The following is a 26,856-nucleotide window of genomic DNA, read 5'->3' as shown; positions in this document are numbered from 1 at the left end:
ATAAAACAACTTTTTGTATATTTTATTTATGGCTACATTGATTACAGGTACTTAGGTCATTTTTCTAAATCTGTCAATGCATTCAAGGTATTTTTTACGCAGACAACCTCGGGAATAGTCGCTACACCTACCATCTCATGATGTGTCAGTGCATTCTGTGTGCCACAGCGTGCAAAGCTCTTTTCTCCCTTATATTACTTCATTTAATTAAAAACAAAGCAAAACAAGATATGGCCTATTATAAAGCATCCAAGACCTCCTGCAAAGATTAACCATCTTGTTTTAGTTACACAAGTGGCACTTTACAGGGCAAGATGGTGAATGCCTGAAGAAATGTAGTAAAAACAATAGACTGTGAACATGTAAGGGAGGAAATTGGGAAAAGCAAATTAGAAGAGTCCATGCATATTATGGATAGTAAAGCCAATTCAGGGAGAAAGAATAAGAAAATAATTAAGAAGCCATAGGTCATTGACTAAGCTCAATCAGGAGGAATACACATACAAACCAAAAACTAACAAAGAGCAATTATGAAACCAAGCAGGCTAGGTTCACAGAGTGTGTTTTTAACCATTGCACACACTGCCTCTTCCCAAGGATGAAATAATGCATGCAGGAAACAGCAAAAAGCTGACTGGAAGAATACTGTAGCCACAAGCTAAAAAGAAAGCCCTATAAATACATGTTTGGAAGGTCCAAGATGGGAATGCTAAGGCCTAGAGCTGTAACCCCCAAATCTGGTCACATTAATGAGAACCCATCCTTCAGGGTCCTGGAGGGAGTTCATGGGGATCTGAAACCTAGATTCAGTATTCAAAAAGTGAGAAGAACAATCGTGCATCTATCAATATGTATAATAAGTACAAAAATTACCAAATTTATTTACATTTGACTGAAATTACATCAACTGAGTGTGTTTACCCAATACTCTATTTCACTAGTGATAATAATCAAGGACTTAGTGAATTACATAAGGTAAATAAATCCACATATCAAATAACCAGCAGTTTTCAGGTCTGATCAAACTTGGAAATGAACAGAGTAATGACCAAGTGTAATTAAATAATGCTGTTAACAATTGTACATACATATTGTTATCACTGTCACAGCCATGACCGTGACTTACATAACTTGTTAATGTTCTTATGGAGCCTTAATAGTTACGTATTTTGTTACAATCTGCATTGGTACTGAAATGGATAAACAGTTGTAACAAATGGAACAAAGCCATTCTTATTTAATAAACTAAGTGCTTTGAGTAACAAAATCTTAAAAAGCTTTCAACCAATAAAGGAAAAAAACCTTCAAAAAATTATCTCAATGGTGAGAACACTCTTTTTTAGGATAAAAAAACATAAATTTTAATAGTTTTCTTTTTTGTTGATCAGATTTGTACACAGTGTTGTGTACATATCATGGTTGTGTATCCTTGATCCCACTATAAAACATTTTAAAAACAAATTATTTTAGTTTCTTTCCAACTGATTATAGTTATAAACTGAGATTTAGAAATTCATGGACTATTTAGTGCTGGTTTGTTGTTATCTATTGTAATATGCAATGTATTCCACTCTTGTTTTTTTCAATTTTCCTGTTATGTTTCTCATCAACACTGTCATACAAATCATTTATTTATCATCATAAAACAGCATCATCAATATAAGAAAATGTTTGAAATTATTGCTGTTAATCTGCACTGGTACTAGTATTCTCTATTTAATTTCAGAGGCCTGCCTGTTATTTCTTACAAAATCCTTGAAACTTCAGTATTTAGCAAATTTTGATTTGACTTAGAAACATTTCATTATTGTTTTATACTATCAAACTAGAGTACCCAGGTAAAGAATTCATATTTTGTGTTTTGTAGAGTACCTAATACATGTTTAACATTTGAAAAATATTAATTACTTTGAAATATACCTCTTTAGTGAATTAGAACCCTGTGATTTTTTTCTTGGTTACTTGGTTTTACAATTGATGATTTGTAGATGTAAGTGAATGCTTGTAATAAAACTCCCTTTTGCCTTTGTAATTGACTGATTTTGGAAGTTTACACATTTTGCTAATGAACTATACATATTAGGGCTGGCTGTTTTGTACTTGAATTTATCATTCACTAAAGGTTACACAGGCCTGGATTATCAACAGGAGGTATCAGATAATGTGTACCAGTGGCACCAACTGTGTTTACCCCTAACAAAACTTCCAAACACAAAATTGTTCTCTGCAAAATTGCAGATTTTGGAAAAGAGAAAGTTGTAGCAGATACAGGATTCAAAAACCAAAACAGTGAATTCAATAAGTTAATTCCTTCATGCTGAGAATTAGACTTAACGTTAGTTGCTTAACATTAGGAATGTTATTGTCTTGGGAAAATGTGGCTATTATGGAAAAAATATTGGATTGAAGTCAATGAAGCTGAAAGTAGAGTGGAACTCTAATGGTGAAAATTGTTAAGCGATTCAGTAATGTCTTTTTGAAAACTGGAACTGGAAAAACTTGTAGAAGTTACTTTACTTCATGAAAGGCTTCCAAGATGATAAAAGCCAGTATTTTGGAGGAACTAGAAGGTCTTTATAGAAAAACAAATAATGAGTTAAGAATCAAAAGCACTTGACTTCTAAATCATAATATTAATGCAATTTTGAAAAGCTGTTTCATAAAAATCTATTTTTCACCTGTAATTTATTGTTTGACTGCGCATTTGTTTTTAACAACTTACTCCCCTGTCCCTGGGCATTCTAATTTGTATGAGCTTTTTCTATCCTGGAATTCTATGACATAAAATTGTGGCTTAGTGTCACTAAGAAGTTGACCCAGTGATGTTCTTTGATGGATTTCCTTTTATGTAGGCAAGCAAACAGGACCAAATGTATAATTCTGAGCATTAATTCAAAGTTGTTTTTAATAGTTTTATTTGAAAACTTGTATTTTACATTACATTTTTAGCATGTCTTCTACTTAGGATGGCAGTTTGATTTTTATCAGAGTCCTTTTCTTCTCAAGCTATCAGTTGTTTGGTGATTATACTGGGACCTCATCCTAGTATGTTCAATATTGTCTACTGTTTACATTTTCTAATGTAGTAATTTAATTGCCAGTGTGAACTTAGAAACAGTGGAATTCTTTGGAAAAATAATTCAGTTATAGTATGGATATACCTATTTCAGATTCAGCAAATTAATTTAGACATGGATACCTAAATATTGATGCAATTTTGATATAGACACATATGATATAGGCAGGGGTCTTGATTGCACATCTGTCCCTTCTCAACAGTTACGAGCATTGTTGTTGTCAGGAGATTCAAGGCAAAGGCTTGGTCCCAGTTGTTGGTGCCTTTCCAACTTGCCCTCCTTGCCCTGCCTGAGATTATTTTCTCAAGAGCCTGTTTGTATTCAGTCTGCTGGCCATTATTTTCTGTACTTAGCGGTGTGCTGGTTTTAGGGACTCTTAGACTTGGCCTGTGGCTGATTCATTCACAGTCCAGTTTGTAGATCACTAGAACTTAGCTGACCACAAAGAGCCCCTTGTTACTGCCCCAGCTGTTTACTGCTATTTCTCTTTAGCACTACTTTGCTGTAATCTTCAGTAACGTCTTGGATTTTTTTAATGACTCCCTAACTGTTACTCTGACCACTAATCTCCAAATAATTCCTCCTTTATGGTGGGTAGCTTTACACACATGCACACACACACACACACACACACAAGCACAAGCACATGCACACACATTTATGTTTATAATATTTGAACCCCTCTAAGCCTGTAATTTCAAAGCTAGTTCTCCAAATATGATACTAGAAATAAAAGTGATTCCCTTTCTGGAGAAATAAAGACAGATTTTGTATGTTATTTTTGTTTTCTACTTCAAAATTCTCTTCTCCTGAGCTTCAGAGGACTTTGATCAAAAGTTTTTGGCACCATTTTTGTGTGAGAATCATTCTAATAAAGTTTTCTTTAATGTGGGCAAAGAGTCGTTGGTTGAGGTAGGGAAAAAATATTAAAAGGCAGTTACTCAAAAGAAATCGTTTTTTTTACTTAGTAGTTGACCACTTAGGCTTAAGTTGTGTATTTCCTGATAGTAGAAGAGAGAAAAGTAATAAACATGTGAGCATCACAGGATGTTGTCCGTTTTTCGCACCCTTGGGCTGTACTGTGGATCTTAGAGCAGCCACATTTGAAACCACTTAGCCCCCCACTTAGGGGAAGAACCAAGAAGATGACACCAACATTGCAACCTTCTCACCAAATGGACTCCAGTGCTCCCTGCACCTGGTTGTTCTTACTTCTCCAGCGGAAAAACAAACACAGTGCAAAGGGAAGATAACCAGCATGTAGCTCCTTAGGTTGTTATTGGATTGGATAAGGGTAGCAATGGTTCAGAACAAAACCCTTTTGTTTTCTTTCATTATCTTCAATGTGTTAATTTCATTAATGCTCTAACTCTATACATTTCTGATGGAAATATGTATAGTTCTGTTAGTGAGCTATTGAAGACATAATATGTATATTTGGAATGTTCAGCCAAGGGGATGGACATTATCATAGAGACTAGGAGTGTATTTACTACCTGAGCTGTGTTTCTATGTTTTTGCTGCTTTTTCCACATTATAGGTCTTTCAGTGCAGGCCCCTATTTGAGTACCCTGCCCACAGTGGTGTTCCATTGGGAATGAGAAGCAAATAATGGGAAGCTAGGTAACTGTGGGGCACAGGGGTGTGTTGGTGAAGAATGAGTTTGCCTTCAAGGTACAGTAGAACTTGCAAAGTCTGGTTGTTCTAGAAGTGCTGATGAAACTCAGTGACATTGGAGATGAAAGGACCTAGCCTCCTGGGAAACTGGAGACTGAGCAACCAAGCAGATGGCTTGCCTCAATAGCTGGCAATGTACTTCTCCTGGGACATCAGTGTCTTAGGTATCCAAGAGGATGGGAGGTGGGACCACAGCATCACATAGAGGAAAAGCTACCTGGTCATACTTTTCATCTGCCATCACATAGATGTAGGTTCCCTCTGCGTGATGTGTGCACCACCCTCCATCCTCTTGGGTACCGAAGTACGGATACCTCAGTATGGCAATCACTTTCTTCCTGAAGTTAGGTATCAAAATAGTGAATATTCCCTGTATTAGGACTTTAGGATAAATCCTTTATCTTAAAGCTGAAATTTACAAGGCCTGAGCAATAGCTACATTCAAAAAAAGCCCATAGAAATTTGCTTTTTGTGATCACTTTCTTAGGTTCATCCCTCTTTCCTAGATTCCTTCAATCACTTAAATATAATCCTTTCACATCATAGGAAATCCTAATCTCATACCAATCTGGAATTAGCATTGAAAGACATTTCCTTTCAAATATCTATCTCCCTCACATATAATCCCTGTGAGGGGAACCACACAAGCATGGAGAATGGGGGTTGAGTCTGCTGAGAGAAAGGTTCAAAGTTACAGGTCTATTTAGTTTGACAAGATAAGAATCATCTAAGAGCTTGTTATAAATCTACACCTCTCGAGATTCTGATTCTGGGCACAGGAATCTGTAGTTTCAAAATCTCCCCAAGTGCTGCTGGTGTCGAACTAGGTAAGGAAACCACTGCGAGGTGCATGAGGTCCCACATTCTGCCTCAGTCCTGCTACATGCTATTTTGAAAGCTGAGGCATGAAGGCTTAAAACATACATGACCTCAGACTAGTTGAAGGCCTTGACGTCCACCAAAGCAAACTCCACAGACCTTTCACCCAGCTTTTTCAGTCACAAACGCTCCTCAAAACCTCTGACTTCTTAGTTAATGGGTTTCTGGATCAGCCCAGTCCAGCTCAGGCGCAGTGCAAGAATCCTAGGGTAGCAGGTTTATCGTGCCCGCAGGTTGTAATGCTCCTCTCAGCAGGGGCAGGCAGCAAACAAGGCTGACAAGTCACACAACTTCCCAGAGGTTAGACTCCACTGGAAGAATCAGGGAAGAAGCCTGTATGCAAATACACCAACTAGGTAATGCTTGATAGTGATAAGTATTGTGGGGAAAGTAAAACAAGTTCATGGATGAAGAATGATTTTGGAGAGAGGTAGCTCCTTCATGTAGAGTGTCCAAGAAAGACCGAGTACCCGTGACACGTGGCCAAGACCTAATGTGAAAGGAGTCAGCCTGTGAGAATACGAGGAAGAAAGAAACTTGGGTTATTTAAGACAGAGAAGACTGGCATCTAGTGAACAAGGTGAATAAGGGGATGGGTGGTGACTGACTGCAACGGCTTTATCTTTTTTTATTTTTTATTTTTTATTAAGGTATAATTGATATACACTCTTCTGAAGGTTTCACATGCAAAAACAATGTGGTTACTACATTTACCCATATTATCAAGTCCCCACCCGTACCCCAGTGCAGTCACTGTCCATCAGTGCAGCAAGATGCCAGAGATCCACTATGTCCCTTCTCTGTGCTATACTGTTCTCCCCATGATCCCCCACACCATGTGTACTAAGCATAATATCCCTCAGTCCCCTTCTTCCTCTCTCCCCACCCACCCTCCCCCACCCCTCCCCTTTGGTATCCACTAGTTCATTCTTAGAGTCTCTGAGTCTGCTGCCATTTTGTTCTTTCAGTTTTGCTTCATTGTTATACTCCACAAATGAGGGAAATCATTTGACATTTGTCTTTCTCCACCTGGCTTATTTCACTGAGCATAATGTCCTCCAGCTCCATCCATGTGCAATGGCTTTATCTTAAATGTGTCTGGAAAATCTTTTAAACTCCTAATAAAATGTTGCTATTTTCCAGGTGTATTTTATTTGAATTACTGTTTTCTTTAGTTAGGCCTTGATTTGATAACTTTTTATAATTTTATAATTCCTTTAGTTAGGCCTTGAATTGTATAGAATTTTATCACTATGTTTGCAAGTTGTCTTCGTTTGATGAACATTATCACAAGTGGTCCCTGCTATAAAAGCATGATTTGAATTGTGTGGCTGGCTGTTTTATGCTAAAGTCAGTGATGATGTAGCTATCATACGAGTAACTGGATTTCAGGATATTTTGTTTGCTGTGTTGAATTTACAGCAGTTACTGTCTACTGTTTTAGATCATCAAGCCAAGATCCAGTAATCTTTGTGAATCATTGTGATTACCTCTTATCACAAAGCTATTCTAGGGCAGAAAGAAGACTGTACTTTTCAGTTTTTATAAAATTGCATTCATGATAATGTACTTCTGTACTCTGGCAAAAGAAAAGATATCCTTAATGTTTGCATTGTCTAGAACTCATTTATTTATAGAACTGTGTAACTCTGGCTGCTGGATTGTGCTGCAGTTGTATGTCAGTTGCTAAAATCACTTAATTCCTAACTCATAGTCTACACCCTGAATTAATATTTTGGTGTTTATGTCATTGCCATGGATCAATAAGGAATAATTATCCTTGATTTTTAAGCCTGGCCAGTAATTGAAATGGAGGGATCAAAAGGAAAAAAGTGGATAGAGGGGAGAAAAAGGTGCAGAAGATGCCTTCTGCTCCTTGCTCACCCAACCCCAAACACCAGAATCCCATCCTCTCTGGAGCCTTGATATTTTAGATACAACAGTTTTGAAATGCCACTTTGATGTAACGTTTATCAAGTTCATATCAGGTTCTAGGAACTCTTCTAGGCCTTTTACATTATGAACAATTTAATTCTCACAATTTCCCAGTAAGGTGAGGTACTGGTGTCACCCCATTTTATAGGTGAATACATGGAGCCCCAGAGAAATTGAGCAATTTACTGAAGTCAGAGAATAAGTAGCACAGCAGGGATTGGAGCCGGAGTGCCTGGCATGCATCCAGTCTGTTAAATGCTGCACCACACTGCCTCTAGTGGCTTAGATACAACCGTTTGACTTGGGGACCTTTTAATTGTAGCCTAAAAATACAATTATTAAACTTGCCACTATAATAACAACTCCATGTAATGTTTGAGGCCTCCATTCTCCGCCATCACCTGGCTGCATGTTTTACCTGAGCCTTACCCCATAACTGACCCTGTCTGTCTGATAGGATCCACTTTCTATAGCCTATGTCAGTTGTTGCAAGACATAGGCTATAGAAAGTGTCACGGGGGGCTCTCTTGTCCCCTCCTGGCATGAGCCGGGAGCTCTGTCCTTTCACCTTATCTCTAAATAAAAGCCTTCACCTTGCTAAAAAAAAAAAAAAAAAAAAAGAAAGAAAGAAAGTGTCACGGTCACTGGCATTCACATTGAGGGGCTCCATCAAATCTGTTGTAACAAAATGCACTGCCGCATACTTTTCTTTCCTTAAAGTTCCTTCAACTTCTGAACTTGATTGAGGGCATGTAAAGCCTTGGTTTCCAACCAAACCTTTGTTTATAATTTCTGGTTTGAAACAAACACATGACAGATATAAAAATCTGTACAACTTGAGAGAAGCTGGTGCTTCTGTTAATTAATCCACACCAGCTATAATTTCCAAGGATAAAGCAGTGGAATATAAGCTTTATTCTTGCCTTTTTAAAAAGTTGTTAATACAAAATGTGCTAATTCAGTCTTTTAAATGGATAATAGCTTTTTAAAATTATTAGCAGTAGCATCATTTGCTCATTTACGTTTTAAGAATTGTTTTATTATTTACTTATTCTGTTATTGTTTTATTATTAATGTTATTTACAACAGTTTTTTTGCCATTCTAAATGCAGCCGTGGGAGTCTCCTCCATTTGGGTACTGACATCTGTGCCTGGTAATATTTGAACCACAACACTTGCTGTTCCTTTCTTTGCCTTTGGTTAAAATATTGAATGCTATTACAAGACAGTATATGATATGTTGATCACAAACCAAATTCCTCATGAGTTCAGAATAAAGACCCATTTGCAAAATACTGGACTCTAAGAACAAAAACAAAAACACTATGAATAATCTAATGGGGTATTGTTTCAAAAATGGAAGAATGTCTCTTCAACAGATGGTGCTGGCAAAACTGGACAACTACATGTAGGAGAATGAAACTAGATCACTGTCTAACCCCATAAACAAAAGTAAATTCGAAATGGATCAAAGACCTGAATGTAAGTCATGAAACCGTAAAACTCTTGGAAAAAAACATAGGCAAAAATATCTTGGACATAAACATGAGCGACTTCTTTATGAACATATCTCACCGGGCAAGGGAAACAAAAGCAAAAATGAACCAATGGGACTATGTCAAGCTGAAAAGCTTCTGTACAGCAAAGGACACCATCAATAAAACAAAAAGGTACCCTACAGTATGGGAGAATATATTCATAAATGACAGAAATGACAGATCCGATAAAGGGTTGACATCCAAAATATATAAAGAGCTCACACACCTCAACAAACAAAAAGCAAATAATCCAATTAAATAATGGGCAGAGGAGCTGAACAGATCCTTCTCTAAAGAAGAAATTCAGATGGCCAACAGACACTTGAAAAGATGCTCCACATTGCTTGTCATCAGAGAAATGCAAATTAAAACCACAATGAGATATCACCTCACACCAATAAAGATCGCCACCATCCAAAAGACAAACAACAACAAATGTTGGCAAGGTTGCGGAGAAAGGGGAACCCTCCTACACTGCTGGTGGGAATGCAAATTAGTTCAACCATTGTGGAAAGCAGTATGGAGGGTCCTCAAAAAGCTCAAAATAGAAATACCATTTGACCCAGGAATTCCATGTCTAGGAATTTACCCTAAGAATGCAGCAGCCCAGTTTGAAAAAGACAGATGCACCCCTATGTTTATTGCAGCACTATTTACAATAGCGAAGAAATGGAAGCAACCTAAGTGTCCGTCAATAGATGAATGGATAAAGAAGATGTGGTACATATACACAATGGAGTATTACTCAGCCATAAGAAGAAAACAAATCCTACCATTTGCAACAACATGGATGGAGCCAGAGGGTATTATGCTCAGTGAAATAAGCCAGGCGGAGAAAGACAAGTACCAAATGATTTCACTCATATGTGGAGTATAAGAACAAAGAAAAACTGAAGGAACAAAACAGCAGCAGAAACACAGAACCCAAGAATGGACTAACAGTTACCAAAGGGAAAGGGACTGGGCAGGAGGGGTGGGAAGGGAGGGATAAGGGCAGGGAAAAAGAAAGGGGGCCTTATGATTAGCATGTATAATGTGGGGGGTTGCATAGGGAGGGATGTGCAACACAGAGAAGACAAGTAGTGAGTCTATAGCATCTTACTAAGCTGGTGGACAGTGACTGTAATGGGGTTTGTGAGGGGGGGACTTGGTGAAGGGGGGAGTCTAGTAACCATAATGTTCTTCATGTAATTGTAGATTAACGATAATAAAAAAATACATTATTAAAATTATTTTCACCTGAAAAAAAAGAAAACTGGAAGAATGTGTTTCTGATATTTCTACAATGTATCTCTTGCTCACCTGAGGGAAGAAGCAATGTATTGGAACCCAGAAAAGGGATGCATTAGTAGTTACAGCTTCTTGTAATTTACCTCTGTTTTGGTAGTTTCTAAGATTTTCAAGTGCAGACATTCTAAACAGGTAAGAGTCCACCTGTACCTGTTTCAGGTGTAGAGAGCTCTGGGTTCTTATTAGCTGCTCCTTGATGTTAAAAATAGGAATTTATATGACATTTTTACTCATCCATTGCTTTACAGTTGTTTCATCAGTGAACTCCTTTGACTAACTTTTCTATCAACTTTCAAAAGATGAAGGAATGAAGTTGAAGACATTTCAGTAACTTGCTTGTGATTGCAGAATACAACATGTTAAGATAACACGATTTCATATTCATTGATACATTTATTCCATGAACCTCTTAGTGTTCAAGCAACAGCCACATTATGTTCATCATTCAAGCATAAAATTATTTAAAAATATTAAATATATGGATATATAAAACATTCAGAGTATCAAATATATTATTATAAGGTGAAAAACTTTGAATTAAGCAACCTGAATTTAACCCTGGGTCATCCATTTTTAAAGTGAGTGACCTTGCATAGCTCTATCTCTTAGCTACACTGTTTCCTCATCCATAAAGTAAAGATCATGTTTATGTTTTTATGGTTTTGAAAGTAGTAAATGAAACAAGTACTGAGTAAGTGGTTTTTAAAAAGAGAGATTGCAAACATAGCTCTTTCAATAATTTTGGTTTAAAAGAGAAGATGAGAAAGTTAAATATCAATTCCCAGTGATTTTTTTGTACTGTTTCACAGGACTTTTTTTTTTTATTTCACAATTTTTTTCCAGTTTAACCTGATTTTTAGAATACATCTTACAAAAATGCTCTTCTACAATTGATTGGAGGTTTTTCTTCCTTAGGGGTACATAAAATAATGATGTGTTTTACAATTGATGGCATTTTAGATTCAATGAAATAACAATTTTTATGACACATATCAATATTGTTCTTCAGGAGGAAATAACATGTAGCAGTTATATATTCAGATCTCAGTTATGTATGGATTACACCAAATTCCTGAACCTCTCTTCGCCTTATCTCTTATCTGCAAAAGGAAAACCTACCTTGTGACACTGTTAGCATTAAATTAGAAAATATGTATAAATTTCTTAGCACAGTGTCTGGTCCAAAATTGTTAAATGCACTAAAATAAAAGCCATTATTATTATTGTTATCTTTATTTTTCTAGTTAATTTGTGAATTGTTAGACAAGATGCTAGAGCCAGGTCTGCCACTAACACATTTTGGAATCTGCCCACTTTCCTGTTTGCAAAAGAATGTTTTTGCCAAGGTGACCTCTAAATTCTTTCTGGCTTTAAAATTTTTGCACTTCTGTTACCTAATTCATATTCTTAACACAGTCTGACCATAAATTAATTTTCTTTCTTTCTTTTAGTTTGTGGGGACATCCATGGACAATTCTTTGACTTGATGAAGCTCTTTGAAGTGGGGGGATCTCCTGCCAACACTCGCTACCTCTTCTTAGGGGACTATGTTGACAGAGGATACTTCAGTATTGAAGTAAGTCCACATCATTTCTTCTCAGCTGTTCAGTAATGGACCAGCAATACCTTAGCAAAATGAACGTGGTAACTGTTATTGCCTTAAGAAAATCCATAATTTATTAAGATGAACTTTAATACACTTAATTCTTGGGATAATATATATCTCATTTTCAGTTGATCCCCAGATGCTTTTTAATGCATAGAGATGCCAAAGAAATGGCCAATAGTAAGATTTTGCCTTTGGTACCTTTTATGTATTTTAAACTTTACAAAAATTACATCATATTTTACATTAGATAATGCTGTTTCCTGCTGTCAGATCTAATCAAAGTTGATTAAATAAGCCGGAATGTGTTTGCATGATTATGTCTTATAATTGAGAGATAATAACTCACCTTTGTAAATGGCCAAGTGCACGTATGTCTGTGTGTGTGGGTGTGTGTGGGTGTGAATACTTACAGCTGCTGTATTTTGCCTCTTTTGGTACCTGTCATCGAACTAGTATAATTTATCAAACTCATTAATTAAACAAACCAGAGAACCTTTGAGTGGAGGTTCTTCCTCAGCTTCCCATCTGCATCTGCTTCAAGTAGAAATTACATCAAAAGAAAGGCAACAGCCTTGTTTTATTCACATATTTGTTCTTCCTGGTGATTAACATGGTGTCTTATACATAGAGAGGACTCATTAAATACCTATTAAAGGAAGTGGTTTCAAATAATAAGTTTTAAAAAATCAGGTCTCATGCTATAGTAGCTGACATTATGTGTGCTCTCAGGAAAAAAAAGCATTTAAAAGGAAAACAACTATTCTTAATTAGAAAGATAAATCAACTTTACAGAATTCTCACACCAACATGTATATTCATAGTAATCATATAAAAGATTTAAAATTTTCATTATAATATTTTATTTACTATAGGAATATTTAATGTTGAAAAACATGTCACTCTTAAACAGCTTTTGCTTCTATCACTATAATACTAACTTCATTTTATGGTTATTTAATTCACCCTCAGTCATTGACTGTATGTCAGTGTATGTATATACTGTACATATGTGTGTACATGTGCATATAATGTTATATTTCCACTAATATATTAATTCTTTCTGCATTTAAGGCTCACATCTTTCTTAAATATTTATGATGTTGAAAGAGGGAGGAGTGGTTTTGGTTTATAAATCCAAATGGAGAAAATAAATTGTTGGTGTTTCTTCATAAAATGTATATCATCAAGACTGGAGAATTTGAAGAAATATCCATCCTTGCTGTCTAGAAACCTAAACCTGTGTTGAAAAATATAACCATAAAATTTATATAGATTTGGAAGCCTAGAATAGATGCTCACCCAGGACTCAATTATTTGAATTGATTATTAAAATGTGATAAAAGATATACAGAAAATAATTGCCACTGGGAAAGAAAAGCAGGAGAATTTTGAGGGCACACATGGCTGGGGAAGACTGAATCAAAGAACAAAATTACCTAGGAGGGAAATTGAAATGAGAATAGGACAGAGGAAGAAATTAATAAACCTCGTGAACCTCATTTGGGGGCCAGCCCAACCACCTTGACAGGGAAGTACAACTGAGTTCAAATTTTGTAAGACCTTTGTATCACATTAGGGCTAATATCTACCAATAGTAAGAAAAGCAAACAAACAAACCCCTACATAATGGTGTTTTGAACAAGACAAGTTCACTGCTCTCTCCTGTAGATGCCCACAGGTGGGCAGACCAGGCTGGTGTGACCCAACGTGGTGCCGGGGCCCCGGCCGCTGTCTGTCTTGTTGCTCTGATGTGCGTGGCCTTGTTCCAGAGGCAATCTTGTTACCCAAGACAACCACACCTGCTTCAAGCACCATGTCCGCACATTCCATTCAGCCGGGAGGAAAATGAAAATGATAAGGGCATGTCCTTTCATTTACGGATGTTTCCCAAAGTGACACAATTTCTTCAGCTTGCATCCCGTGGGTCAGTATTTGTTGATGTGGCCATAGGTGATTTCAATGTATAGCCAGATTTGAAGACTGCAATAGGCAGAGAATAACAATAAGAGGTATAAAGTTTCTGCTGCTTCCCTTAAATTAGGGTTATGTGGAATCTAAGTAAATATTTTTTAAAATTATTTTATTAACTGTTAAATTCATCTTATTCATTTAACATGTATAGTGCTCCTATGAAAGGTTCTGACAGTGAATGAAATAAATGTTCTACTTTCTGAAACTCACCTTCTCAGCGAGGAGCACCAAGATTATCCTGTTGGGAGTGATGATTTTTATTGGCCAAATGATGGAGTGTTATGATGGAAATTTTTTCAATATCCTAATATTTGTGATTCCTAACAACTCAATTATCATCTTTTAAAAATCTAATCAAAGACAAGAACACTGTTTCTTATTAATTTAGCAATAAAGATAAAGCACCAAATTATGTGTTGCTCAAGTAACAGTTGGCACAATTGGACTTCTTATTCTTTGTCTCTCTCACTCCATCATTGGATAATATTATTTCTTAATCATATTAGTCTTTATTTACCTTTGATATTTTTACTCAAAGAGCTCAGTCTTCTGAATCTCTGACTTCACACCTTGAAATTTCCTAAAATATCTCCAATTAGAGCTTCTTAAAACTGTTTCCCTAAAGAAGCTGAAAAGCAGTCATCACTAACTTGCTCCTCAACAGACTTTTTTTTGTCTACAATTAATTTAGATACTTGAACTATGAAAGTTGTGATATTTGTGTAATATGCACACAAAGAATCAAAGTATGAAACCGAATGTTGGGGACATGCCAGATGTAGGTATCATGAGATATTTAAAAGTTCTGAGATACATGTATCAGAGCTCTCATCTTCAAAAACAGCTCTTTAATTAAACTATAAGTGTCTGAGAGAATAGCACCAGGGACTTGCCACAAGCATGCAGAGATGACAAAAATGTGAAGGCCTTGTATGTAAAACTGATTCATTTTTATTAGATTGTGACCTTTGAAGGGCTTTGGGATAGTTCAGTGATGTCATATTCCAAGTAGAACAGCCATTTATATAAAATATACTCACTGAGAACACCTTGGGCTTCTTGTTCTGGATTAGGAAGCTGATAGTGCTTGCATACTGAAATGCTAGTGTTTACCAGGTACAAATGGTCTCGTTTATTCCTTACAGCTCTACAAAGAACATGTAAATGTTTTTCTTTTATGTATGTGGAAACTGAGGCTCAGGGACAGTCACACACTGGGATTCAAAGTCTGTGCCCTTTCCACTATACCTCATGCCTTGGCCATATATTCACTAAATGAACTACAAAAATGCCTACATCAGTATTGCAGGAACCGATACACATTCTTCTGTTCACTCATGCATGTACAAGCCTGTGCACACAGCCCTTTCTGCCACCTATACAAACTGAAGGTCACAGCATTAAACATAAAATATTCTCTTTGACTACATATTGTTGGTTTAAGAAAAATCCTAAGATAGGAGCTCAGTTTTCCAGCATATACTATCTAACAGGCTTCAAAATATTCTTGATTCATTTCAATAATTTGGGGCTCCACTGTGGGGATTCTTTTCTATCCTCTGGGCAAAGAGAAGCATTTTAAGTTTAATTTTTTACCCAATGAGCTTTGAACAGTAGTTTCAGATTTCATTCAGTCTCTGCTGAGCAGCATTTGCAGGCATAGGTAATGTGCTCTGGGCAGCACAGAGAGCTCATTATTTTACACACCCCCTCCCACCTTCTACCCCTACTCTTCTCTTAATGCCAAGATTAGAATTCATTCCCCATAAAGTTAGTCCAAATAAAACAAGCAAGATTTTGAGTGGTGATGAAAGAGGTAATTTTGTTTAGGGTAATAATTTGTCTCACACCAAATACCATCCTCTTTCTGGTGATTACATTATGCTACCTAATCTCTTTGATCAAGCATATGCATATTATAGGCCTGTGGCTGAGAATGTTTCTCTGAAAACGCGGGAAAAACTTAGAATTGCAAACAGAGGCATGCACAGCAGCTTCCTTCTATTGGCTTCCCCACCCTTCCTTTCTAGCCACTCTGCACTGCACTGCATGGCCTGGAGCTTAGCAATGAGCTCTCCCCTCCCTTTGTACTCACATCCAGAGCTCAGCCACAGCCTCAAGCACGTTTAAACATGAAGAGTTGTTGTATTTATTAGCTGTGAACTCAGATTAGAGTGAACCACAGCAAGTCAGCAGTGTTCCATGCTTCTGCCTGAGAATAACCAGCAAATGGTACAAGCAATGTCAGGTAACCGTGATGCCATGGACATGAGGAAGAAAGTGGCTGCTGGCTCCCTGCAGCCCGTCGTCTTTACAGCGCACTGCTGTTTCCCTGCCACTTCACTGTGTGCTTGTCAGGCCAGGCGATATCTTAGAAGAGCTGCATTTGGCATTTCAGGCGTTTGGCTATTTTGCCAACTAATGTACATCCTTCATTTAATTGTCCTGTGATTGGGAGACAGCACAGCACTTTTGATTGGAATGTTTCACAGCAAGAGTTATTTGGCTGATTGATGTCTACCTGAAGTTGTATATTTTCTTTTTTACTTCCTTGCTTCCTCTTTTACATACTTCCTTACTTCCTATGCAAGTTTTCAAGAATGCTTAGCATTAAAAGCCATGAATTACAAAGTAAATGTTTGTACTGTTATCAGTAAGCCAATTAAACTAATGAAGAAAGTGATATCCTTAGTGCTACTTCATAGGAGACAATAGATAGTTAAATTGGAGGAAACTATGTCTGATAAAAATTAACAAGAAGATAGAGGATGCTCAGTCTTTCATATTAATGAACCCAGACTAAGTTTAAATTGTAAATAATTATTTAATTATTTAGAGTAAGACTGGAAAGACAGTCCAGGTCCTGTTGAGAGTGATGAGTGCAGCTAATTTATGTCTTGCCATGCAAAACAGCTAATGAAACTTGCCTCTCACTTTCCACCTTAGCCAGTTAATTCAGTGAACGCTTTACTCAAATTAACATCTGATACCCATGTAGATGAACATAACTAATTAACAACTTTGTATTTCCTTGCTTACTGATTGTCACAATTTTTTTACAAGAGACTTTCCTTTTCAGAAGTAATACAAGGTTATGTTTCTGTTTAAGGTCTTCAGCTCTCCAGAATGTTCGAACTTTAAATGTCAAAGTGTTGTGCTTGGCAGCTCGCTCCCGCCAGATGTTGAGGGTGAAGGCTGGCAGGGCTCCACTCTCCAGTCCGCCCTTGCCCTTTCATTTACCGTGCCACTTTCTTCCATATTGGCTGAATTTGTGGTTTTAGTCAGTGTTTGGGAAGATATTTTATTCTTGCCACAGGGGAGAAGGAAGTAACATGTGAAAACAGGACTCTTTATTTTTAGGGTGTTTTGGGCCAAGAGTTTGGAAAATTGAGTTATGTCTCCTTTCTCTCTCTCTCTCTCTCTCTCTCTCTCTCTCTCAACTTTCCTTCCTTTCCCTTCACCTTCTTTCCTCTTTTCTTTTCTTTTCCTTCTCTTCTTTTACTCTCTCCCTCCCTCCTCTCTTTGTGCTTCCTTCTCATTTACAAGAAAGAAGCTAATATTATTTCCTAAACTCCTAGTATATCCTAAGTGCTTTACATCCATGAAATAATAATGGGCATTAAATGTGTATTAAATCATTTAAAAGGTAAATAAGCATAAGAGTATCATTGAATATTTCTATACCACTCTGAGGTTTCATTTATGTAAGAGCTACAGTAATTAAGACTAGAGGTGATAAAGCTATGTGCTAACATCAAAACAGGATCTTAAATAGATGTCAAAAAAGAAAATATGGCTCCTAGATGTGATTCCTATAGTAGTATTTGAGTGGGGTTTAAAAATCGCATTTTAGATTTTAGTCGGAGAAGTAGTAGCTTTGCTTTAAAATAAATTGTTACAGGCAAGACTAATCTACAGAGTTCAGCATTGTAGCTAGATTTCCAAAAGATTTTGATTAGAACCTAGCACAAGGGAACTTCCTCTGTGTTGAAATTAACTGGATTTGGGTAGTTTCATGGAAATATATATATATATATATGTGTGTGTATATATATATATATATATGTATATATATATATATATAAATTGACTGGTACATTTAAAATATGTGCACTTCATTGTATGTAAGTTATGCTTTAGTAAAAACAAAAAAACCACAAACAAAACTTTTAAAAGTAGCTGCAGGATAACAAAAAACATGTATTCTTTCCCCAAATATATGAATAGAATACATTAAACATTGCAATTTCAGCAATATTTAAGACTTGACATGCCAGCTCCTATTCCAAATTAGACATCCAAAGTTAACACCAATTTAGAAATTGCCAAATTTATATATGTAAAGTGTATATATATATATATATATATATATATATATATATATATATTCATATTAAGGTACAACCTTATAAATTTTAAATTGGGAGTATTCCTCTAATTGACATTCATAATGGTTTATAAATATCTTCTCTGAAATAAAAGGTAGGTTTGCATAATACAAACTCTTTATGAAAACATGTAAGTGCACCTATAAAACCTGATGCATTGCAACTGGAGACTCACTGAGCCATGGTATTATTCACCGGGATAACAGGGAACTTTTGCACATATCAACAACAGATCATGATGCTTTAAGGATCACATGTATAGGCCATTTGATCTACTTTGCAAAAATAGTAATATGATTTGTCACATGAACTTCAGCCAATAACTATAATCAGAAAGTAATAATTAGAAAATTAAAGTAACATATATATACACATGTGTGTGTGTATATGTAATTTGATGTCAAACCATTATTTTTATCTATCTCAAACATAATTACATAGTTGTAGATAATATCTTGCTTGGGAGGTACAGTAATACATGCTTGTTCTAATAATTAGTATTTTCTCCAAAACTTGGGCTGTATATTCAAACATTTCTACTCATTTTATAAATTATCATATAAGCTGACAGAGATAATTATTCTTCACCGGTATCACAATGAATGAATTGCCAGTAGCTTTTCCTTAAGAACATTATCTAGCATATTTACTCTATGTTGGAAAATGCTTTATAAAAATATAAATATTGTATTTTTTGGTTTAAGATTTTAGTAACCAGAATCAGTCTCAGTATTTTTGTGGCTCTGTATTTCTTAGCTACACTTTTAAAACATAAATGTAATGAGAGTAAATGTTTTCAAAGCGTGACTTTCAGTTTTCTGTGGGTTCTTCATGAATGACAATTGAAGATAATGATGCCGATGTGAGTAATTGAGTGTGCCTGTTATCTCAGCACACGCTCCAGGAAGACCTGGTCAAAGTAGGCTTATCCCAAACCTGGTGAATTCATACGGTCCTCATTTTTACATGAAGTGCAATCCCCAAGTAACTAATTTGAGAGTTTTAAGGTATATGAAAAGTTTCCCATAGTTATGAAAGCAGCATATGTACTCAGATGTACCTGGCCTTCAGTTTAACTTACTTATATATAAACCAAAACAAAATCTTAAGCTTTTTACACCAAAGGTACAAAAATAAAATGCAAGGTAATGGGAGAGAAGAAAGCCAGTGAAGGAGAGAATGTAATAGAAAACAGAGACACAGTCTGAGTCAGCCTGAGCTTGTCAGTGTTGGCTCCCAAATTGTCTTACCTTTATTTTCCAGTCCTTCCATTTCTGTTACCTGATTTTTAAAAAAATAATTAGCTTTATAAAGAGAAGTGTCTTTGTTTAATTTTTTAATTACCAATCACATTTTGTCTCATACATTTTCACTGTATTTCCATTCTTGGTATATTTTCATTCAGACTTCTTCCAAAAGACTGTGCAGCCCATTGTTTCCTTCTGGTGTGTAGATCCTCAGTATATGTATATATTCTAAGTATAGATGAACCTTGGCTTTGTATCAAGGTTATGTTTTCTGATTTTCAGTATCCTGCTAAATAAAGCCTAGCCTTTGGGGGACTTGTGGTCATAGTCACACATTTGTTTCATGTCTTCTGTTATGTGAATGATGGATGGGATGCTGAGGCATAATAGAAAAATATTTATTTTTTATTATTCTATTTTTTTTTCCCCAGTGTGTGCTGTATTTGTGGGCCTTGAAAATTCTTTACCCCAAAACACTGTTTTTACTTCGTGGAAATCATGAATGTAGACATCTAACAGAGTATTTTACGTTTAAACAAGAATGTGAGTATCCTTTAAAGCTTCCTCCTTTAACACTGTATGTTAAATAGTCACTTTAATCTATACTAAGAGCATAATCCATTGGTTAAAAGTCAAAAATTTTTAAAGTGATACTATTTTATGTCATTTCATTTTTTTTTTTGGTATGCACAGTTAAGAGAATTCAGAATTTGTTTTTAAGTTTTAAATTCACTATAAAGTGTTTAAAATTTGAATTAGTATTAATGTAATTTATCCTATGAAACACTATTAAATATTAAAAACAAAAACAAAAACAGAACACTTCTGTTTGAGATAAAAGCCCTACCATTTATTTCAAACAATAAGGCTTCTCTCTCACTTACCAACTTTACATTTCCCTGTATGGCCCCGGAAGATGACTGGTTAGCCAGAGACGGGTAAGATTCCTCAAGGGAGGAACAACCTAAGACAGGCACAGTCGCAGGGGGGCCATCAGGTGAGAAATTGGGGATCATCAGAGGTGAGGCTTAGAACCTCACCCCCCCTGTTTGAGAGAAATCTTCTGCATACGTGGATGTTTTATTGCCCTTGTCTAGCTTGGATTAACACATAGTCTACAGGCACACACCTGATCATCTACATTTGCTCTCTTACAACACTAAACAATGTTTTCTACTTTTATCTTGTATCTACCTACCACTTCAGCATTTTATTAAAAATAATAATAATATAGAGAGAAATGTGGTATCCACATATAAATCAAGTATAAAAATCAAATGAGTATTCATATTTGAACTGTTTATAGTTCATAATGCATGAGCAAAACCGAAAGTTTCTGTGATGACTGCCCTTGTACTGTTCACCATGTAACTTATTCACTATGTAAGAATTTGTTCTCCATGTAAGAACTTGTTCGTTATGCTTCAGAAGATTGGAGACTGATGAAAATTAGGCTTGGGGTGGATTAATGATTGTGCATTGAGCATTGACTCCCCTATACAGAACTTTATTGTTGTTAACAACCATTTGATCAATAAATATGAGAGATGCCTTCACCAAAAAAAAAAAAAAAAAAAGTGCACACTTCCAATTGTAAAATAAATAAGTAACCGGGATGTAATGTATAGCATAAGGAATATAGTCAAAATATTGTAACAGCTTGGTATGGTGATAGCTGGTACCTAGAATTATCATGTATATAAATGTTGAATCACTGTGTTGTACACCTGAAACTAATGTAATACTGTGTGTCAACTACCCTTCAATAAAAAATAATTATCTAAAAAAAAAAAAAAAGCCCTACCATTTAATCTCCAATTACTCAAGAAAAGTAGGTGTTGGGCAGAGTCAACCTTTCACCTCTCTTTTTGGACCCAGTAGATTTACTAGCCTATAGTGGATTTTGTAAAATTCAAGATGACTTCTTCCTTCAAACATAAATGCTTGGAGTGAGGAGTACTTCATATAAATTTAATTTTCCTCCTCTCAATTTTCCTTATTGTCCAGTGAAATTTAAATTTCTCTCTGTCATTTAGTCCTATATTCAATGGTACATAACAGAGTCTCTCAAAATAGTAGATGTAAGTCAATAAAGGAAAAACAATGTGCAGTGATGCAGAAACAACTAGAAAATTTCTTGCCATCTGGTTTCTATAAAATCCTTCAGGAAAACCAGCCAGCTTTACAGCCATCTTTCTGTTGGTCTCCTAGTTGTTTGTGTATAATTTTTTGAGATACATCACAGATAAATAGCAAGGATATGTATAAAAATTTACCCAGAACTGTAAAATATGAATGAACAACAACAACAAACAGTAGCTATTAAGCTTAATACAGGTATCTCCCACTTCTTGAAAGTTTGAGTACATCACTTTGCTTTAACAAAAGACCTGTATTAGCACCTGTTTTTGCTAACCAAAAGATATCCAAAGAGGATTTTTCATTTTTATGAAAAAAAAGGCAAAATGCCAAACTGGTATTCACCATTTGCTTTACAGCCAGCCAGTGTAGAGGCAGAGTGCACCCCAAGTAGTGAGAGTGGCTGTACCAAGCCCCTTCCCAGGAACCACACTCAACATGGCGGCATCAAGCCACCATAACTGACTGTGTCTGTGAACATCTGTGCTTTATCTCAGTTTATTCTGTGCATCCTTTAGCAAGATGCATCCCAAGGTGTAAGGAAAGTCTACGAGAGGTTATTTTTTCAATCTGTGAAAGCTCAAAAATTGCTCTATATAAATGAATGGTAATTGCTTTTTCACTGTATGCCATTTCAGCTTACGAACAGTTTCATAGGAACACTCTACATTCAGATAGTGGGGGAAACTGACATATATCTCTTCAAAAAGTCTTATTCAATGTTTTGGACTTGCATTGTGTATACATATATGCTAATAATATGATTTTGGAAAGTAAACATTTAAAAATTTTTTTAATGAAATGATCCTAGCTCTGAAATCAGGAGAGTAAATATTTGTTTTTTAATCATGTTTTACAAGGTAAAATAAAGTATTCAGAACGTGTTTACGATGCCTGTATGGATGCCTTTGACTGCTTGCCCCTGGCGGCCCTGATGAACCAGCAGTTCCTGTGTGTACACGGTGGTTTGTCTCCAGAGATTAACACTTTAGATGATATCAGAAAAGTAAGTTCTGTTATTTTTCAATTCTAATCATGCTGTGGGCTTCAGTAGTAAAGAAGACATTAATTTCCCTGCCTTTCTTACTAACTTTTATCATTTTGAATTATAGTGATTTAAAGTGGTCATGAATTCTTCTTTATAATAATTTTTTAATCTAGAAGGAAAGATATATTTATACTTGGAAGAGGTTTTATCTCTAAAACCTGAGTTCATCTTAGTGTCACTGAAAATGTAAAATATATGATTGCTAAAAAAATACAGCTTTTCATTGCCCTTGGCTTGATTCAAACAACCCATAGTACATACATGGCATATTAGAGTTCAAGAATGATGTTTTGCTCTTGGGAAAATATCACAACCTGACCTTTAAAATGTGTCCATATTGTCATTTAAAAAAAAATCTATGGTTTTTACAGCTTAACATTTTAACAGTATAAACAAAAGCATTGATGATATTCTATTGGTTGTATTGAGCACTAGGTAAAAAAAAAAGTTCATTTAGGTATTTTTCTACTTAATTTAACATTGCCTTTTTCTGTTGTTTTAGCCAACAAAACAATGAGTTAGATCATGAGGAAGTACCTTTTTCATGACAAAATGTAATATGGAATAGTTTTATGTAGTAGAAGAGACAATCTTTTATTTCATTGGTTATGTTCAGTGTTCTTATAAGAGTTCATTGTTTTTTAAAGAAAAACTATACTTTAGGGAAGAAAAACATTAAATTCTACTTTAATACGCTATTTTTAAGATTTAAGTCTTCAAGTATAAAAATAATACTGTATTTGTTCTCCTATTAAAAAGGAAGTGCATGATTTTTATTCTTAAAATCAAGCAAAAGTATATTAAGTAAACCTTTGCTTTCTGCTCTGTAGCTTTGTGTCTTTTTTTATAAGACACGTCTGCTCCCAGTGTTCTATAGCACACACATCATTGGTATTTGCTCTATATTTAAAGTATTATAGAGAAACATGGCCTTGAAATGTAGGCATGGAGTTTAAGTGTAAAGTAGTCCACTTTCCTGCATGAATGTAACTGATTTATTCTTCTCCAATCTGTTGGACTCTTGAAATAAATAACTAAACTTCTTATCATAAATTAAGATTTTTAAAACATAATCTTCTAGCCCCAAGATTTACTTTCTGATGTTTCAGATATTACACTCAATTTTCATATATGTCATTAAGCTTTAGCCATAAAATGATTTTTAGGTTTGCATTTTATCATATGTCAATTAGTACTGCCACCACAGTTACATTATTTAATTAATTTGGTAGTTGTTTATTCTTACTGTAGATTTATTAATTTTAGAATGCACTTTATAACTTTTTTGGAATAAATTTTGTACTCCGGTTGCCTTAGCAAACCTTAGCTGGGAATTCACATTAATCACAAAGTCTCCCCTCCTTTTTTGTTCTACCCATAAGTTCTTGTTTCTCAGAAAGAAATTTTGCATTTGGACCAGCATTATTTTTCTTATATGAATTTTTCCAGAAGTATATATTGCTTAAATCTCTTAAATACAAGCCTCAGTTTGCAATACCTATTTTATGGATAATATAATGGTTGAAACACAGAGGGTCTTATCTTACTGAAGTTTTTCATTGGGTGTTGAAAATGTGAAATATTGCTTCATTATTTTTAGATATTAGTAAAAACTGGTGTGTAACAGAACTATTATTTACATCCTTTTATGTCTCAGGAAAAGAAAATTGATAGGCTGGCAGCCTTATGTATTCACCTTTCCCTATGAGTTATTAAAAAATATTAAAGTTCTGAATATGAAGAATATCAATTCTTAAGGGGTTTTCTTAGCTATTTTATGCTTTTTTAAAGGAGACTTTATAAGATCTGCTAACTTCACCAAAGATCTTACTCCTAACTGCAGCTAAATCAGGATAAACTAAGGTGACAGTGTTATAAAATTGTTGGTAAAATGTCATTTTCAATTATTATGTTGCTCATGCCTTCTAAATGCAACTTTTTAAATTGAAATATGACTTTACTAAACATTTATAGCTGGAAAATGGATTTCACATGAAGTCTTCAGGTAAAAACTAAAAAGCTTAAAACTGGGAGCTGAAGAATGATGAGCTCAGTTTGGGTTCATGTTACTGCTTGTCATTACTCTTGGTTTGTCCCCAGTAAGATAAACTACAACATGCTTGTACTTTGATTAGAAACCTACATAGCCCCTAATGAAATATCCAAAATGTCATATGGCAAGTGGCTACTCTTAAAATAAAAGCTGTCTGTTCTCCAAATGATTTGGTTAAATATAAATACCATACATTGTTCCCCATCCAGACTCCTAAATCACAGTTTATGGCAGCAGTGATAGAATTGCCCCAAAGACAAAATGAAATGAAAGCCCCCACCTCAACAAATGAAACACAGATATATTCACATCAAGTGGAAATGACTACAGTACTTGGAGAGATGAAATATGTAAGGAGAGAAAGAGAAAGATAAGAGGGAAGTAGGTGCAAGGGAAAAGGGAGGGAAGAGTGGGAATTAAAGCAGCAAGAGGGAGGTAAAGGCTAGGTGGATGAAAGCAGGTAGATAATGGATGAACTCTACTGTTTTCTGAATTAATTCAAGTTTCCAAAGATTAGTATTTTGCTCTCTGTCTTCTACTTTTCTTAGTTAGACCGATTCAAAGAACCACCTGCTTATGGACCCATGTGTGATATCCTGTGGTCAGACCCCCTGGAGGATTTTGGAAACGAGAAGACTCAGGAACATTTCACTCACAACACCGTCAGGGGGTGTTCGTACTTCTACAGGTGAGGGTGTGGTACTCAGCGTCTGCAGCACGTTCAGTTCATAAATGTAGTTTCTTAGTCCACGTGTTTGATTTACTGAGGACGTTTGGATAATTTCTCTAGGAAGGAGATATAAGTGAAAGGTTCACTTTGAAAGCCTGGTTCAAATGGGTTCTTCATACTTCGAAAATGACCATATAAATAAATAAATAAATATACAGATATAATATCTGTGAAGGACAGACAAGGCATAAAAGAGGCATGTAGTGTCAGGGGTGGTGAGGCAGCTGAAGAAGATAGTAGGATTTAATAGAAAATTGGTTCTATCCCAGGAAATGCAGCAGAAAATCCAATGCCCACCTTAATTTTTAATACAGTTATGTTATCACTTTGAAAAATATTTTTACCGGTTTTCTTAACGTAAATGAGAAAAAAAATTTAATTGGCTAATTGAATTATATTCAAGTTATTCTTAAATTTTCTTAAATGTATCGGACTTCCTGGATGAATTAAGATTAGCAACAACCCAATATACAGATATCATAATAGACTTATCTTTAGCATTTTGACAATCCACATTGAAAACATTTTTATAGCAGTTTTTATATTTGCCAATGTATGGGGATTTGCCCATTCCCTATTTCGGAGCACTTCAGAAAGAAATCAGCATCACAGTTGGCTGTTTGAGTGTCCTCACGATTTCCTGACGTCTCACTCCAACTGTCACCTCCTGCATTTGATTATTCTATTTCACTAGGTCCCCTTATCATCAGACACGGTATATATGACAGTGGCCAGAGTGGTGGGGGAACGAGGTCATGGAGAAGTTGAGAATTTTAAGCTCTGGAATGCATAGTCAATTTTTGTTTTTAAACTTAAACATCAAACCTGATGTTCACTGAAGTTTATGCTCCATTCCAGCCCTGGCAGCTAAGCATGGCAAGGCTGGAAGAATGTGAATTGCACTCAGGCCCGTATCTTCTGTCTCTAGAACAAGGAGATATCCTCCTTCTATATAACATTGATCAGAGCTTATTCAGAGTGAAACATTTTGTTCCATGCATTGTTTTTTCCTTATAGGGGAAAAGTTTCCTTTTGTACATCTGTTAATGTGACTGAGAAATTGAAGTTTGTGAACAGAAAAGTCTTGTACACTATAAACAACTATTCAAAAAATAGTTTTTGATGTAAATATAAATAAAGAGGTTTGTTCCAACTTTATTTATCAGAAAGTTTACAATTCATTAGTCTGTTTTAGAAATTTGGGTACCAAGTCTACTGAGTCTATTTTGACTAAAATAATGAAGCATGGTATACTATAGTATCTCTGAAAGGCCT

General features: G+C 35.5%; 1 protein-coding gene across 2 annotated transcripts in view; it reads left to right on the top strand.

The window, feature by feature from the left end:
• PPP3CA (protein phosphatase 3 catalytic subunit alpha) overlaps positions 1-26,856 on the top strand; it is a 297,778-nt gene that overhangs the window by 211,463 nt on the left and 59,459 nt on the right. For both annotated transcript variants that reach the window (XM_036879171.2, XM_036879172.2), the window contains exons 3-6: positions 11,848-11,972; positions 20,043-20,154; positions 22,611-22,756; positions 25,400-25,539. In XM_036879171.2, coding sequence (XP_036735066.2) covers positions 11,848-11,972; positions 20,043-20,154; positions 22,611-22,756; positions 25,400-25,539 — 523 coding nt within the window. The remainder of the gene's footprint in view (positions 1-11,847; positions 11,973-20,042; positions 20,155-22,610; positions 22,757-25,399; positions 25,540-26,856) is intronic.

The sequence above is a fragment of the Manis pentadactyla genome, chromosome 5, assembly GCF_030020395.1.
Source record: "Manis pentadactyla isolate mManPen7 chromosome 5, mManPen7.hap1, whole genome shotgun sequence".
Classification (NCBI taxonomy): Eukaryota; Metazoa; Chordata; class Mammalia; order Pholidota; family Manidae; genus Manis; species Manis pentadactyla.
This window is presented reverse-complemented; position numbering and strand designations above follow the sequence as displayed.